A 17,082-nucleotide genomic window follows, 5' to 3' on the forward strand; every position below is an offset into this window, starting at 1 on the left:
ATGTGGCGAGACGCTACTGTTCTCCACGTCTTACTTCTCCCTATCTTGCTCTCCACGTCAGATCAAAGAAAACAGCACTTTCGTCTAGCATGCAAACAGCGTACTATTCCATTACACCTGGCATTGTTTCTCGGCAAAGACCTGCGCTTTAACGTGAAATCAGTTCTAGAATTTTTAAATGATGTTCATGTAGTAGATGTTATACAACCAGGTGATCCGTACCACGGCCTCTCACTAGAGGCCTATGCTGTGGCACGGCAGTATTATCTATAGCACATGCCTACAGGCCCTTGCGTTCAAGGGCCCTTGTGAGGCAGTAGTGATGCTTGAAAATTGTTATTAAATGAATCTTTTAAGTTTATACATATTCTAAATACATGGCACACCTCACTGTAGTCATTGCCATAGTTTATTACGAGTACATGTTTTACGCACTTATACAGCGATCGATTTTAGGCCTCTATACAGCCACGTTACATCTACATACCACTATTCATCAATCCATCGACTGCCCAGTGCAATTTCCTGGTGCTCTTTGGCCATACCTGGCCCTTGTGCCATTAAACACTATACGTCATCATGTCCATTACTTTCAGTTGTGTGTACGGCATATATTGCTCTTGTGAAGAAGGCATCAATGGTGTGCAGCAGGTTCAGCAATACAGTAACTTGCAGCACTTGCAAGACATGAAACGGTGCTGTTGAACAGGTGACAGCACATGTTTGAGCATTCTAGATGAAAGAGTGGTGCTCTGTAAACTGTGTGGGTTTAGTATTTTTGGTATAGAAGCCTTGCATCAGTTGTACTTAAGCGTACATCAGCACTATCATTTACTTTGGTTACATTTGTTCTGCCATAGATCCCACAACACACCCCTCCCTTCTGAGCCATGAGATGCATGCTCCTTCACACTGTCTGCCTGCTTATGGTAAACAGGGAGAAGCATGCAAGGTTTGTAGCTGCCTTTCTGGAGTTGGCAATCTGGGTTCCTGATTACATGAAAGTTCACTCCGGGTGTGTGGCATTGGCATGAAGTCCTCATCACTTATCTGTTCCCCACATAATAAATTGGATGAAATTGATTTTTTTTGTATATATATTTGGATAAATAATTTTTTTTTATTCATCACATTAACCCTTTGAGGTCCCATTTTTTTCACCGAATGTGACCCTAGAGGGTCAGTTTTTCTTATTGTAGATTTAACCTATTTCGTAAAAAATTTACTGCAATTTTTTTAGAGTGACCATAAAGTCACAAAATATTTTCTGTAGATAAACATGCATTGTTTTTTCACGAATACAGATGGGCTTCCATAAATACTTATAATAGGAATAAAATGTGGATACACTGAAATAGATATATATTCTGATTCGGGCACTTGGGTTGTCTGCATCGGAGCAATCGCCGCTCGACTCACTTGCAGTAGAGCAACCAGCGCGTACTCCCATAGTGTAATCGAAACATGTATGTAAGCGCACGCAAGAAAACTCGATGACTGTGCGCCCGTCGCCCATCAGAAAAACCGAACAAGTCAGAAACTTGCAGTAATTCTTCTTTCCGTCGTCGACGAGGGGCAGTCAGTTTTTCTGAGCCAAGTTTTGAAAAAAGTGCAAGCATGTCAGCATAGTTTATCTACGGCGGCATCGTTTCTTATACCAGCACCCACCTGTGAACAGATGTAATCACACCCCTGTGAGCAGTGCTGGGCAGTATCGAAGATACATGTATCTTAGATACTCCCTTAGATACTCCTTGGGTAATTTTGTCTGTATAATGATGCATCTTGCAAGACATGTATCTGTATGTGTCACGCAGTGCAGCGTTCGTGTATTCTGTGGTTGGTTGTTGACGGCAGATTTCAGGAAGCATGTCATACGCAAGCTTAATCTGTTCAGACCAGTAAGGACACCTGTGAACTTGGTAGGCGTGCATGCAGTAGTTGCCAGCCACTCACCTGTAGACCCGAACACCGCCTCTATGGTGGTGCTAACAGTCAGTCTAGCTTGTGTGTGTGATCTTGGGTCCAATCACTGATGAGCCACTTGTATAAACATATTACTGCAACTTCGTGCGACCTCTTGCCCACGAGTGCCAAGTCCAAGTGTCATCGGCTGTATGCAAGCGATGTCATAGTTTAGTGCAGAGTCGATGCAGATCCATTTGAAGCGGTCGTATGGCACTCCGAGGGCAAAAAAATCACCTTGACAGGAAGGTTACGGGGACAATCTGTTCATGGCCTGTCATTTTTGTAACATTGTGCATATTGATCTTGTCCGATTAATTGGGCACGGCACCGTACGTTTGAAATTTCGGTCACTGTTATTATACACTAGTTCTCTAGACAAAATCATGGTACTGCAGGGATATCCAAATACTCTAGCAGGTTCGAAAAATCATTCTGTATCTGTAAACACTTGACTGCCCAGAATAGAGAAAAGTAAACACTTAAATTGCTAGATCACTTTGGCTTGACAGTTGTATTCAGGACATGAGCCACAAATTAAATGAATATTGACTGTGATCAGGCAAACAGGTATACTCAGTTACTCACTGCTCTTGGAAACTTCTTCTTACCATTTTAGGATGCTGACTTGGAGAAGCTGCTGAGCTGTGGATCGTTTGGGAACCTGGAATGTTTATCTCTGGCTTTTACCCAAGTGACCAGTGCTTGTGCTGAGCACCTCATCAAGCTTCCTTCTCTACGCTATCTGAACTTGTGGTCAACACAGGTAAGCAAGCAACTTGTACCTTATTATATCACTAGGTTGTTGATTCTGGCAAATCTCTTTCAGTTTGGTGACTCTGGGTTAAAACTTATCTCGGAGCACCTCCCAAAGCTTCAAGTGCTCAACTTGTGTGAAACTCCAGTCACTGACAAAGGGCTGTCATCACTTGAATGTAAGCATTTTTTGTCTAACATCAGTTTCAGACCCTAGTCTTCTTTTTTGAAAATTGTGTAGTATTGCCTGTCTAAGTAATGTTTGTTTCACTTAAGTAATAATAGCTGTTTAATCTTTGCTACTTTCCACCACTGAGGTTGTAGCTTCACCAAGGTATCCTGAATTTCATCTAGGTGCATCTTTAACCCCCTTAGGTACACAAGGAACTGGTTAGTGAAATGTTATGTAATGTTAGTTCTTGTTTGTTGTTACCTCTCAAATAAAGATAACACCCTTAATATCCTGCTAGACACCATGCTCTAGCACAACGTTGTGGTACATATGTCCATATTTAAGGGTGCCAAATATCTTAAGTGCACTTGTCCCCTGATGCCATTGTGTAAATAGGAAAAACAAGCTTTTTGCACCATGAAACATAGGCCAAATTTATAATGCTAGTTCAGTAGTCTGGTATCTCACAGGAGTACCGACCACCTTGATTTTGGGCTTAGCAAGCCACAGGGCAGCATCAGTCGTCATCTCACGTAGTCTAGTGCGCATGTTCAGGCCGTAAAAGGGGGGCACCGACAGCTGCACACTCATGAGAACTCAGTATTGCCCTAAGTTAGGAAACAGTTTATTGTCTCTATTGACACCCAGCACTACACAAACGCCTGGTCCCGGGCTGGCACAAGAATCAAAGGGGCACCTGCGCCCGGGGCGAAAAATAACAGAAAGGGGCGCCGCTAGCACGTTGCTGTGGGAGAATGGCTCCCCACAACATGCTGCTAGGGAAAAGTGTCCCTGCGGCTATTTTACTTGCTCTCGCGATAACCAATGGGCCCACTCCCGAGAGCTAGAGCAATCTCTATTAGCGTGGGCCAATGTTACTAGATTGGGGCAGTGTGGAAACTCCGCGGGCTTGCCACAGCAGCGAGGTTGTCGCCCAAAAAGTGCCGGCGCTGCAATCGAGATGCGCCCCGTTCACATGAATTTTGCTCATGTGTCGTCTGCTTCATTGTCTGTTGCCAACGCACGTTAACCAACGCAGCCTTTTCAGAACACCTTCAGCACTCCAAATTTGATTAATGGTGCTTATTGCGAGAGGAACGTGTTACTGTGCTGTGAGCACAGTAACATTCTCACTCAAAGAGGACACATCTGAACTGTTGTAGGGCAGGAGAACGTATCGACATGCTGTCCGGGGCTAATGTTTACCAAGTGCTGACTGATTCTAGTGCTGCTTAGGTACGGTGTTTATGCTTACCTAAAGAATAAATGCTCATAAAAGCATTAACTGTGAATGTATTGCTTCTGCGATGAATAAATAAATTGTGTGTAGGAAGTGCACAATTCATTTATTTATATATTTATTTATTAAGAGTAGCAAGAGTTACAAATGACGCAACTAGTTGAGTGCTAATTGATGGCACTGATACGATCTCGACCGGGTGAGGTGGGTCGTGCAAGAATCAGGAGACGGCGACGAAGGCGGGCATCGTGATGATCAAAAATAGAAAAGACTGTATTCACTTCATTGGTACATGGTTGTAACTCTATCCGAGTCTCAAGCGGTTCTGCCTAACACAGGGGCCAGGACGGCCCGCTGTCTGGTCGTAGGCGATGTCTCCCTGGGGAACTTGTGGAAGTGTCGGTGCCTTTGTCAAGTTGTCAAGTAGACGACGTCTTCCCCTTCTTACTTTCTGATAGTCATCCGCATCGTCTCTCGTTAGCCTTGTGATTATTTCGGTTGCTTCACCAGGAAGAACGGTCAGAATCTGTTGTGGCCAACTCTCCAGTGCCAACCCGTTTTTCTCGCAGGTTCGTTAAAAATTAACGAGAAACAATCCCGTGTCATCGTTCACCTTTTACGACGGCATGAGATTCCTTATTTTCACTCTTGCTTCACCTGAATGTCTTTCATCTATTGAGAGGTTATTTGCTGATTTCCTGGCAAGATCCCGCTGCACATCTACGGTAGTTCTTTTAGCTTTAGTTCGTGAGCTCTCTGTTCCTCTCATTCCTTTCTTTCTGCAGCTTCCTTTTGATCAGCTCTTTGCCTTTCTTCTGCAGTGTTTTGTTCAGCTTTCTCAGCTCGTTTCTCTATCCCCATGCTTCTGACATTTCGTCCTCAAGAGCCTCGCACTTTTTAATCGCCTCAATAAGCTCCGGCTTTCTCTGACTTTTCCTGACCTCAATTCCCAGCTCTTTGCAAAGTAATAATAACTCTGGCTTTCTCCGTTTGCTCAAATCGATGGTCAATTCCGAATGAGGACTTTCTTACTCTGCTGTTACGTGAGGAAGCTTTAAACAGGAGCCTGCGTGTACAGGAACTAATTTGCTGTTTTAGAAACACACGAGCTAAAACCTGGCAAATTCTCAAAGAAAGTCAAGCGCTCACCATTCTGCTGAAACCAGGACGAATAGTGAAGTATCCCATTACTGCCAACCAACTGATACGATCTCGACCGGGTGAGGTGGGTCGTGCAAGAATCAGGAGACGGCGACGAAGGCGTGCATCGTGATGATGAAAAATAGAAAAGACTGTTTTCACATGGTTGTGACTCTATCCGAGTCTCGAGCGGTTCTGCCTAACACAGGGGCCAGGACGGCCTTAAATAACCCCTCGCGGTCTGGTCGTAGCCGATGTCTCCCTGGGGAACTCGTGGAAGTGTCGGTGCCTTTGTCAGGTTGTCAAGTAGACGATGTCTTCCCCTTCATGCTCTCTTCTTTGGGTGCTTGCCTTTGCGTCTGCTTAGAGCGTAGAGGGGGGACGCTTTCTCAGGGATGAAGGCGATCTCGTCACGGGAAAGCGTGCGGGCCTGATTCCCACACCTGAATGATCCGAGTTTCCAGGAAGATGATAAGTCTCTCGTCACAGGAAAGCGCGTGAAGATGTTTCCCACAGTTGAGCAGTCGAATTCCAAGCCGATCATAACAGCACCAACATAAATATATCGCCTACTGCAGCTTTAAAATGCCCCGGCCCGCACATTACCTTACTTTTGCCATGTTTGCATTAACTGTAAATTTTATGTTTGTGCAAACAAGCCTTATAAAACTTAGAAATTTAGAATGATCGAGAAATATTCAAGAAGACAGAAAAGAAAAAGAAGGAACTCATGATTGGGGGTGTTTGAATGAAACGTGATGATTTTAGCTGGCATGGCGGAGGCTCGGCAGGTGAAGTGCCATTCCAGGAGCTTCTTTTTTTCTTTTTCTGTCGTTACGACAAGCCTGTCCTAATACACCTCGACAAAAGCACTTTTCCCCTCAAAGTGAGTTGCGGGCAGTGATATCCACTCGCATTTGCTTATCGTTTGCGTTCAATCAAGGTAGCTGAACGCACTCGGTAGCATCAAGCCTCGTCTTTTTTTTTTCAAATATGAATTCCCTAACCAAGAGCAGGTGTCCTTATTTGCAGTAGAAAAAGCTTGTTTGAAGGCATGCACTAATCATACCGTGTCGTCTGCTTGTGCAAATGGTCCACGTGACCAGGTCGCAAGTCAATGAGAGCGCTACGCTTAGATGGGTGACAGGACTGGGCCACCTTTTCGAGCGAGTTTTCCAACTGACCTCATCTAGTAACGTTGGCTTGGGCCTCCGATAAGTGCTGGTCGGCATAGTAAATATGACCACACATGAGCACTAGGCACCGCTTTTCGGCTTAGCGTTCGGAAAAAGAGCAACACAACGTATGCGCTCACCGTAGGTGCTAGGCACTGCAGATGAGCTCAAGTCCGATGCCCCGGACAAAGGGGCTGGCGGACGAGAGGGAAAACGTGTACGTACCGAGTGATGTCCCGGAGATGTCTCCCTCGTGTTTCCCCCGTGCTCGCTCTGCTGGTTGCGCCGCTGCGGCCGGCAGTGCTAGCACCAATGCCGCAAACCAGTCCATGGCAAAGGACAACGCTGACAACCATCACGAGTGGAAAGGGAGAGGCGTAGGGACAGCAAAGCTGGTGAATGCCCCCACAAAGGTGTCGGGGCATGCCTCCATCCCCTCTGTAGTGAATTGTGGGGATTGTAACTTTCGATTCCATAGAATTTATGCAGTGTTTGTGTACACTATCAGTCATTTGTTGGCGAGAAACTGTTTTTTTTTTCTTTCGGGCCCATAGCTTGATCCTAACCGGACAAACTAGACATTATGGCTTTTGTAGCACATATAGTACAGAGCGATAGGCTGGATATTTGATGAATAGTTAGGAATATCAATCAGCCTAATATCTATATTATGTGCAGGTGACTTTAGAATCCAAACACTTCTGCATTTGAATTCTTTCTTGTGTGTGAGTTCACGCTGCACTGCAGAAGGTTTTTTGTCAACTGCACCAGGAACCATATCCATACCTCACAGTGTTGCTAACGTACACAATTTTCACTGTGTTATGTAATATCTCTTATGCTTATTGCGAATGTTGCCTGCAATGATGCCTGACTGGATTGTTTCTTTGGCTTCTTTGAGTTCCATTACTGTAATGCCTATCCCAGTTTCCACACTTGTTGTCATTTGACTTTTCTTTGGAAAACCACCAGTTGAAGTCAGGGCTTGTGTTATGTAATATCTCTTATGCTTATTGCGAATGTTGCCTGCAATGATGCCTGACTTTATTGTTTCTTTGGCTTCTTTGAGTTCCATTACTGTAATGCCTATCCCAGTTTCCACACTTGTTGTCATTTGGCTTTTCTTTGGAAAACCACCAGTTGAAGTCAGGGCTTATTCCCATCGGTTCTTATTTGGCCTGTGTCTCTGATTTCTTAATGCATTTCATTATGTATACCATGTACTGGAATATGTTGTTGGTCTAGATGGGGGTTAGGGGATTGGATAATAAAGCACCACACTTTAATTTTTTAGCCTCCTTCCTACAAATCTGGCACTCACTATGAGCACTTTAGGTATAAAACAATAGGGAATGACTAGTAACATCGCATGTACAATCATCCTTTTTGATTTAGCATGTGTTGACTTGACATGCTACATCTAAATAGCAAAAAAAATTTTAAAATACAAAAAATTTTCAAGGGTGCTGAATGTTTACTGTTGGAGTGGTCATGTATGCATCACTTTACTTAATCAAGGGCGGCTGGAATGCAAACAGAAAATCAGTAGTGGTGAACCAGTGAGAATTTCAATAACAGGCTACTAGAAGTGGAAACATTGCATTTCTCTTTGAGCACTAATATGGAGCAATGGCTTACCACTGGAGGTCAGCATGCATGATAGAGATATTGAAGTCCTTGCAAGATATGTGCAGTATATTTACACCAAATACACTGATAGTTGTTATGCTGATAGTGGCTACTTTTGGTGCAAAGGTCTTGCCAGAAGCTATGATAACCACCGGTGTTTGATGTTCTCAAAACAACTGCCTGTAAAATAAAGGCCTGGAAATTGCACCTAGTAGCAGTGCCTTCTTGCTGCTGAAGCTGGTATGGCAGCTGGCTCCATCAAGATTTAGGTGGTACAATACATAAAAAAAAAAAAAATTAGGTGGCCTTTCTTGCTCTGATTTTTAGCAGGTGCACTGTGTGAACCATGCATAACTGCCAACTCTCCTGAATTGTCCGGTAGCCTCCCGAATTTTTCTCGCATCTCCAGATTGTACGGATGTGACCTCAAATCTCCCGAAAAGTGGCCGCCACAGCACAGCAGGTTTCTTTTTTTTTTTTTTAACGCCCTGTAGTTTAACCATGTGAAAAAGTGGTGCGGGAGCAGTTAATCACCAGTATGCACCTTGAATCGTGGTAGCAGCTGCTGGCACCACCACGAAGGTGAGCACCCGACAGGTGCTGCCATATTGGATTTTCCGGATTGGCTCGTCTCAGTGTGGGTTGTGCGTTTTTAGCAATCCAGTTATATGACCGTGAGTGTGCTAGGCTTCAGTTGGCTTTGTCAGGTTGTCGAGTGAAGTGTGAATGCCAAACGATCGATGGCATTTTCAAAAGCCAAGAATAAGTACTTGCAAATATTCATAGTAGGTCATACACGACTGAGTTTCTGTGCTTTGTCACTTCGCGTAGTCGGGACAAGTATGGACTATGTACCATGTGCGCCGTTTCGCACGGCGGCAACATTTTTTTTTGGGGGGGGGGGGGGGGGTCAGAGGTTTTTTTGACGCCCCCCTCGCACGGCAGTCACCCGAATTTTGAATTTTCATGTTGCTAGGTTGGCAGGTATGACCATGATGGGAATCTTGTTACCTGATCATGTAGCCACTGTGTACAGGATAGTTTACTGGCTTACCCTTAAAAGAAGTGATTTTGGTTGGCACCTCAGTCAAACTTACATTTAATGAGGTCTTAAAGGGAAAATGAGACATCCACCTGAATGTAGCAATTGCTACAAAGGGAACCCATACGGTTTCCTCGAAAGAAAAGCCTCGCAGTTGAAGAAAAATTCGTCCTGGTCCGGGACTCGAACCCGGGACCACCGTTTTTCCGGGGCAGCCGCTCTACCATCTGAGCTAACCACGCGGCTAACAGATGGCAGGGCGAAGTCGAATTTGTCAACAACTCGAAGCAAAGGCAAGTGATTGACGTAATAGTTCAGCAGAAACCCGCTAGGTGGAGAGAAGGTCTTATAGGGTTTGAAAAAAATTCACTAGATTGAAAATATTGTTAAATTGGGGCTTTTCAAATGTTTAGATACAATCTGTGTAGCCACATGAACTAGAGAAACATAACCAAAGCAGCGTTGCTGTAGCACAATCTGAGCATGCAGTAGTCACTGCTTGTGGTGCTGCAAGATATCTTGACCCTCAAAGGCCATTGACATAGTCAAAGCAAGCCATTGTAATGTGTGGAAACACACTGCATGCCAAAATGCATTGCAGTGTTCCAGCAAAATGTGCCACAATTTACGATGAGCTTGTAAAGGGTGTGGTAACCCTGTGGCTACCAGGCTAGGCGCACTTTGTAGGAATAGCATGTGACAGAAACCGAGCATTGTAGGCATGTGGCTAACTTTATTTGTCCATAGAACTTATTAACTTGTTACTGTTCATGCCACAGTTTAAGGCTATTTTCACTTACATGTGATGCTGCACACAAAAGTCTGTCTAGACTAGCTGCAATGCATCCTTCTTGTTTCTTGGGATATTGACCAGCTGGACTGTCAATACTGCTGAGCCTTTGTTGCACATTCTCCTTCCTGCTAAGGTAGAAATTAATGGTGGTATGAAAGACGTGCTAGCCTGCGTGAAGACTTCACCCTGCCAATGCCAGCTTGTGGGAATTGCTTACAAAAAGACTCCGTTTTTTGTTTACTGCTAGAAAGTGTTTCAGACAAACACAGTTAGACTTGGCTCTTACTGTGACCTTACAGAAGCTGGCATCTGTTGTTGCTTACGTGTTTGAGATCAACATCAGCACGAATGGGGTGCATTCAACATAAATGTGAGAAATGTGCCACGCCAGACAGCGTAGTAATGCGTTTTGCTTGCCACTCTAGTACATACCGTAAAAACTGGACTATAGGTCGAACCGGAATATGGGTCGACCCCCCAACTAACCAATTCTAAAAATGAAAAAAATCTTTTTCAATGGAAAAAGTACTGAAAGACAACCTTACCTTTAAACAAATGCGACTCAGCCGGTTGCACAATGGTGACAGTATTTATTTAAATGCTGCTCCGTGCCGTGATGATAAGGTGCTGACAAACACGCGGGTCGATGGTCGCACGATACGAAGCCCACGGCAACCTGGCGGTTTGCCGTAGGCTTCCGCGTACTCAATCGCCTTTTTCTTGAAGGCGACGGTGAATTGCCGTTGGCTTCCGCTCATTTTGAAACAAAATGTGAAAAAGCAGCCTGAATGCGATGGCGAAGGCGGCTGTTTACTTCATCTGCCCATTGTTGCAAGACTTCGTAGTTTTTCCGCCAATGTCCGGTATATAAGACGAGGGTCGACTTTTCGCAATGGTTTTTTGAAAAAAAGTTCGACCTATATTTCGGTTTTTACGGTAGTTATCGTGGTGCTTACCGAATCAATGTGCATGCCGTGTAAGCTTGGTGACATCAATCACTCTATTGCAGCTTAAAGAACCTTTCGGAGGATGGTATTAGCAGCATATTAGCGGGAAGAAAATGTCAGGATCAAGCATAAGAGGATGAGGGTAGCAGAGGTAATGAACGATACTTTAACGAAAATTTAATTTCTAGGCTTGTATGAATATCAATATTTTAGTTCGAAGCGTAGTCAAAGTGAATAGTAATTAGTGTTGAATAGTTTCGAAGCAAATACGGTACTTGAAAAAAAAGCGCCTGTCTGTTGTACCTGTCTTCTTTTCGTCCTCGTCTCTTTTGCGCTGCTTTTTCAAGTATGTTACACCAACTCACCCACATCAAGCTCCTGCTACTGTAGTACATGTCATTCTAGTCTAAAATTCCTTTTGGCTGTGTGAAGACACAGTTAAAAGTCATGGGTGAAGGTAGGGTTAAAATCACATCTTCACACACTGTTCATACACAAAGTTAGTTGAATTGAGTTTGCCTTTGCTTGCTTTTATGAGGTGTCCTGATAGTTTCAGCTTGTTCACTGTGCGTTGGCTCCATAGGTCAGTTGTGAAAGATGTCTTGCTCTCCTCAAAGGCAGAAATTGTGTTTAGTGTTCTTTCACGGGCAAATTGATTTCACGGGTAAATTGATTTTATGTTCGGCTATATTTTGCATTTACTTATTGTGTTTGTGTGAACCATTCATTCTGTTTTTATTAAAGACAAGGGTTAGCAAGTGGTGGAAGAGGTTAATTTTAAGTCTGGCCATGTTCTAACAGAGAAGTGTTTTGACTGATTGAAGAAGTAAGCAAGATGTAGATGTAAAGAAATTGGATAAATATAGATTGAACTGTAATAATTATTTTACATTATAATCAACAATAGTTGTGCCAAGATAAATAGTGACAGTTCTCTTTTTTTACTTGTCATTATGACTTAGGTGATTTAATTAACATTAACTTTGCTGGTATATGCTGTACAAAGATTGCTTATGTTCAATTTATTGTGGCAGTGCCCTGTCTGTAATGTAAATTATGACATTTCTCGTCTGTTCAAGCATTAGTGCTTTGTAGATGTAACGTGCTTTAGTTTTGTAATAGCGTGCTTATTAAATCTGTTTCCTGTGTGTGTTGGAACAAAGGGCATTGTTGTCTTTACCTTTTGTATTATATTGAACTTTTCTATTTAGCTTGTAGAGATATGGTAAAAAAACTGTTGCCTGCACTTATTTATTATTCCACTCCTTCATGCAGCGATGAAAAGCTTGCGAAAGCTGAATTTGAACAGCACCAGTTTGTCTGCACAAACGTTTGAGTGTCTAAAAGTAAGTGGAAATTCATTTGTTCTTGTGAATATTTATGGAAGAATCATTTACAGTAATGATGCTGATGGCCCTGCTCTTGTGCGGTGAATGTTCACTGTCAACAAAAACACTTAAGGCAATTCTTCTGTCATTTTCCAAGTAATGGCTTGAAACGATTTGAAAATATTGTGTCAGTATAAAATTTGGATGCCAGTTAGCATTGGGTAATGCAGAAAAGTACAGAAGTTGATAGGAAAGGAAGCTCTCGCTATCACTGGGATCAGTCAGTCAGTCAGTCGTATTAACGATAAGGAAATAAGAACCCTTCTACTGTGCTTGTCTTCTGTTTCTTGCACTCAATTGGTGCCACATCAGTGCATCTCTGTCCAGCCCCGGTCTGGATGCAGTAAAAGTGCTATACGTGTTTTTGCATGTTTCAGGAGAAGCTGCCTGCTCTACAGGAGTGTGACGTGCGCTATACGGATGCTTGGTGATCAGTGCCAGAAAAAAACTTTCAAACCATGTTTGTTGGAGGGAGCCTAAGTTGTCTTTTGCCACCGTCCTGCCTAAAGTCCCTACTTGGTGTCTTCTGTGGTCATCGAACTTGTTCCTATACCTAGTATGATAGATATAATTTGCCCTGTTGCTTATTCATGTCCTTGAAGGCCAGAAACTTGTTTTGTGATGAGGCATTTGATGCAGATATCCCTCTGCTGTATGACATTCCTTTGACCTCATTTATGCATTTGGTATAGGACTTTGATTGTTAGCATTCTGAGGTTGTATTGCTTCTTTCTTGTTGTCACATTTCCAGGGTTTTTGTATTGAGTGTTTTTTGAAAAAAAAAACAAAAAAAACTTGCTTTGTGTCTATTGAAGTCTTTATGTGCAATTATGTCACAGAATTAAACATGCCACAGAAAGCTGCCAATTCACTTGGGAACGTGTTTTGGTGGTATGAACACCTGAGTGTTAATTGTGCTAGTGTTATTTATTAATTTATTCCACCAATCAGGGTTTATGGAAGTTGTTGCAGCCATGCATTTATTTCTTTTGCATAATGTAATGAGCTGCTTGTTTCATTCAGCAGAATGTTCTGCATGTGCTGTTGGTGATAATGGCATTCTTGTCTTGCCTCCCCGTGGTGCTTGTGTGTTTGCTTCCACTTATAAGCTGTTTGTCTTGTCATGGGGATTGCATTATGATAACTGTGATTGAGCACCAGTTGCAGGTAACCTGCAACTCGTTCAAGGTGATCTATTAACCTGTACTTGCGTGGCAGGGTTCAGATTGGCTTGTCTGCCTTAAATTTTAGGCATGCCAATAAACAGACAAGAGGCTGCTCTTTAAATGTCAGACAGTTCACTCTAAGCTCGGACAAATCTCTGGAACACCTTTTTTCACATTATTTTACATAAACATTATGGAGAAGGGCATTAATGCATTGCTTTGTCATCATTGTTTCTTGTGATCCAACAGTTTGCCAAAACATGCCTGACTGCTTAGTGTTATATTGGCAATGGAACTTGTATCTGAGATGTCATGTAGCATATTCACTGTATGTTGTTCGTAGATGTATGTATCAAATATGTTCAGGGATAGTATACCTTGTGTGTGTGTGTGTGTGTGCGTGCGTGCGTGTGCATTGTGTGCCATGTGCATCTGCAACAGGTTCAATCTATTGGCCACGAGGGTCCTGGAAGTATCATTTTACTCTTAACTGCTCAGAGTGCTGTGCTGTGTTGTATTGGTGATTGTGTCTTGAGAATTACCAGAATCTTTTAGAGTACCACTGTGTTAATTTATCAATAATACTATATCATATAGTTGCAATCGTAGCCTGTAAATGTAATTCTTGTATGCTAAGCTGCCCGTAGAACAAGGTGTAATTAGTGAGAATCTGCGGTTGATGTAGTATTGCCTCCCTATCATAATGCATCATTATTGAGCCATGAGGTGCTGCATGTGTCTAGATATGACACCAAGAGACCCTAAGAAAATTCCTGCAGCCTATGCTGCTGTGTCCTAAGTCCTTAGCCTGCCGTAGGGGCTCGACATGGTGCCGGGCTCCAAGCTGGGCAATGTGCCGGGCCTGTGCTCTCAGTCGTAACGAGCTTCTCTTATTCTGGACCCTTTTGAGTCTCCTTTTTCGCCCCCCTTTCCCACCCTGGTTAAGGTTGTGTCCTTATTCTCTGAGCTTGCATGGGACAACAGTGGTCAGATGAAACACAGGTGCCAGCCTGTGTTGTTCAAACAGTACAAAGTAGAGCATATATATATTGACTGTAAAAAGCTGCTGCGAGGGCCCATTTTCTGTGAACACTGAAATGTATGAGGAAGGCCTTCCTTTAGACAAATTAATAACACAGTCGGCTCTCTTTAAGATTAACATGAAGGGACCTTAGAAATTTACTTGTTTTATCAAAAGTTCAGCTTCACAGAAGCGCTCTGCATCTGCAGGAAACGAAGTGGATGTTCCCAAGCAGTTCATCTTATCAGGAAACTTGGTTTAACAGAGTTCATCTTAAAGGGAGCCTACTGTAATTTGTTTCATAGTGGCATTTGGTTTTTGGAGCACCTCAACAGTGTAAGGTACAAAAGTTTTCTGGTTTTATAGGGTCTTGAGTGCGATAAAAACTGTAAAAGGTGTCTCTCATTATCTGGTTGTCCTTTTTTTCTGCCTTTCTTGCTTATGCCAAATCCTGATAGAGCTGTGAAATGGTGTGGAGGAGTGAAGAGCTGCTCTGGTGAGCCAGCCAACTAGGGCCCATTTAGTGCCACAGAAAGTTCTCTGCCTGGCTCGCTAAAATGTGGGCTTGGAAAAAGAAAACAAGGAACGAGCAGCACATGGCATGGGCTTGTCTGCTGCAGTTGTGTCAAAAAAAAAAAAAAAAATCTGCCTTAGCAAGCAACGTACAAACCATCTGTGTGTGCTTTCAGACTAGATTTCTGGCGGCACAACACATTTACACTCTTTCATGTAAACCTGCTTACTTTTTCTTGGCCTCTGCAGTGTAGCTTTTCCTCATGCAGCATAAATTTATGTGTAGTTTTTTCTTTTTTTTTAAATGCTGCTTTTCTGATCTTCTGGTATCAAGTTCAACACTTATCACCTGAACAGCACAAATCATGGGGGAAACCTGAACTCTTGAGTGCTAGCTCACTTGACACAAAGATATGTACAAATTACTACTTTCACTGATAAAGTTTATGAATTCAAAGTGTTGTCCATCTTGAAGGCTTAGCTTTTGATGTACAAATGTCTTTGCAGTGTTCAGTATGTCAGTTTAGTGCTTGGTGGTTTTGCTGCCATGTGTAGTGTGACATTCGTGTTGCTTGTGTCAAACTTTTCCTCCAGGCAAAAAATGTAGATCTGTGGAAACTTCAAATTGCTTACTCCTATTATGATTGCAAGCCATGAAATGTCAAATAATGTGATGGCTGATAAAACTGAAGATGTGTTCTGTTGCTTGGGTTGTCTTTGTGGCTTGTGTATATGCTGACAACTTCAATTGGCTTGAATGATCCTTCACTCGCTCACAAACACGAACAAGAGATGTGGTCCTTCATATTAACTCTTCGATTCATGGAAATATATTTTTGTGGTTTGTATCATGATAAAAGATCACTATATATGGCGACCGTCTTCTTCCTGCCATCACATAGCTTGATACTGCTCACTTGTGGGTGTCACCACATCACTTGCTTTTTGCCATGCTTCTATGCCAATACACATCACACAAACCATCAGGGCAGCATGGAATGGGAGCGTGCATGCTTGGCTTGTTTGCACTTTGATGGAATAGGTCTCTGGCTAAATAACTGCAGGTGGTCAGAGAATGCTGTGCATTCATTATAATCATAATGTGGCTCACCAGGCTTTTCAAAAAGTGGAGTAGTTGATGCACTGTTGATGCTGTCTTCGTAAGGAGTGTGATGTGGCAGTGTAGTAGAGTGGAAAATGGCAAGAATTTTCCAAATTACTTGGCAGATCCTTTGCTGCCCTTCATCTGGTGCATTGGATGTGTTGTGCACTGTCGTGTGCAAGCGTGGGAATGCTTAAGACAAGTGTGTTGTGTACTTGCATTTAGACGACATACATACTGGTAACTTCATTTGTGTGATTTATTGTGGATATTTATAACTTTGAAAGAGAGCAAGTCTGACATACTCTGGACACTTTCATGTTCGCCACTTGCTGGGAGTAACTGCTAAAATTGAATTTGGGAACATTGCATTTGACACTGTTCATAATACCACCTTTTATTCATTCAAATCCTTTTGTGTATGATCTCTGCCATATCTTGTTCTTGTATGTGCTTAATGTCTCTTGCTTCAGTTTTTATTGCTGTATTAAATATAGATTATGTTTATGAAGTGCGTGCTTTCTTGTTCTCTTCACTTTGTTCACTTCATGGAGCAAGACCTGGCTCCATGAGCAGAGCCTACATTCATGCATCCATATCATAACTTACTGCATGCAAATTACATTGCTCACCAAGCTGATGTTTTTTTATCAGGGCGGTAAATAGTCAATTACCATCGGGAGTTCAGCTGTATGATGTTATTGCTTCATAGTGCTATGCCAAAATTATTTTTTTTTAGCTTTTCACTATCACAGCTAGCCTTAAATGGTTTTGTTTGGAACTTTAACTAGTTAACATGTACAGCTCTGATGTATATCTGTAATTCAATGCCTGTTTCCAGTCAACTTACATGATTTGGATGTTTGCTGTGGGGTTCAATCTTATTTTGTTCATCTGATTCATGTTGCAATAATTTGGATCTAATTTAATTATACTGTTACCCAATGTAAACAAGATTAGTTTGAGGTAAATTCAAGATACCAAGTGCTGGTGGTGTCTCTTAGTACCAGAATTGGTGGTTATTAACAATCAC

The 17,082-nt window shown here is 42.6% G+C and overlaps 1 protein-coding gene across 1 annotated transcript in view; it reads left to right on the forward strand.

The window, feature by feature from the left end:
- The window catches only part of LOC119466553 (C-Maf-inducing protein), a 57,242-nt gene extending 40,682 nt beyond the window's left edge, over positions 1-16,560 (forward strand). The window contains exons 13-16 of the mRNA XM_037727079.2: positions 2,585-2,731; positions 2,795-2,900; positions 12,135-12,205; positions 12,625-16,560. Of these exons, the coding sequence (XP_037583007.1) occupies positions 2,585-2,731; positions 2,795-2,900; positions 12,135-12,205; positions 12,625-12,678 (378 nt within the window). The 3' untranslated portion in view covers positions 12,679-16,560. The remainder of the gene's footprint in view (positions 1-2,584; positions 2,732-2,794; positions 2,901-12,134; positions 12,206-12,624) is intronic.
- Positions 16,561-17,082: the final 522 nt, after the last annotated feature.

The sequence above is a fragment of the Dermacentor silvarum genome, chromosome 1 (assembly GCF_013339745.2).
Source record: "Dermacentor silvarum isolate Dsil-2018 chromosome 1, BIME_Dsil_1.4, whole genome shotgun sequence".
Lineage (NCBI taxonomy): Eukaryota > Metazoa > Arthropoda > Arachnida > Ixodida > Ixodidae > Dermacentor > Dermacentor silvarum.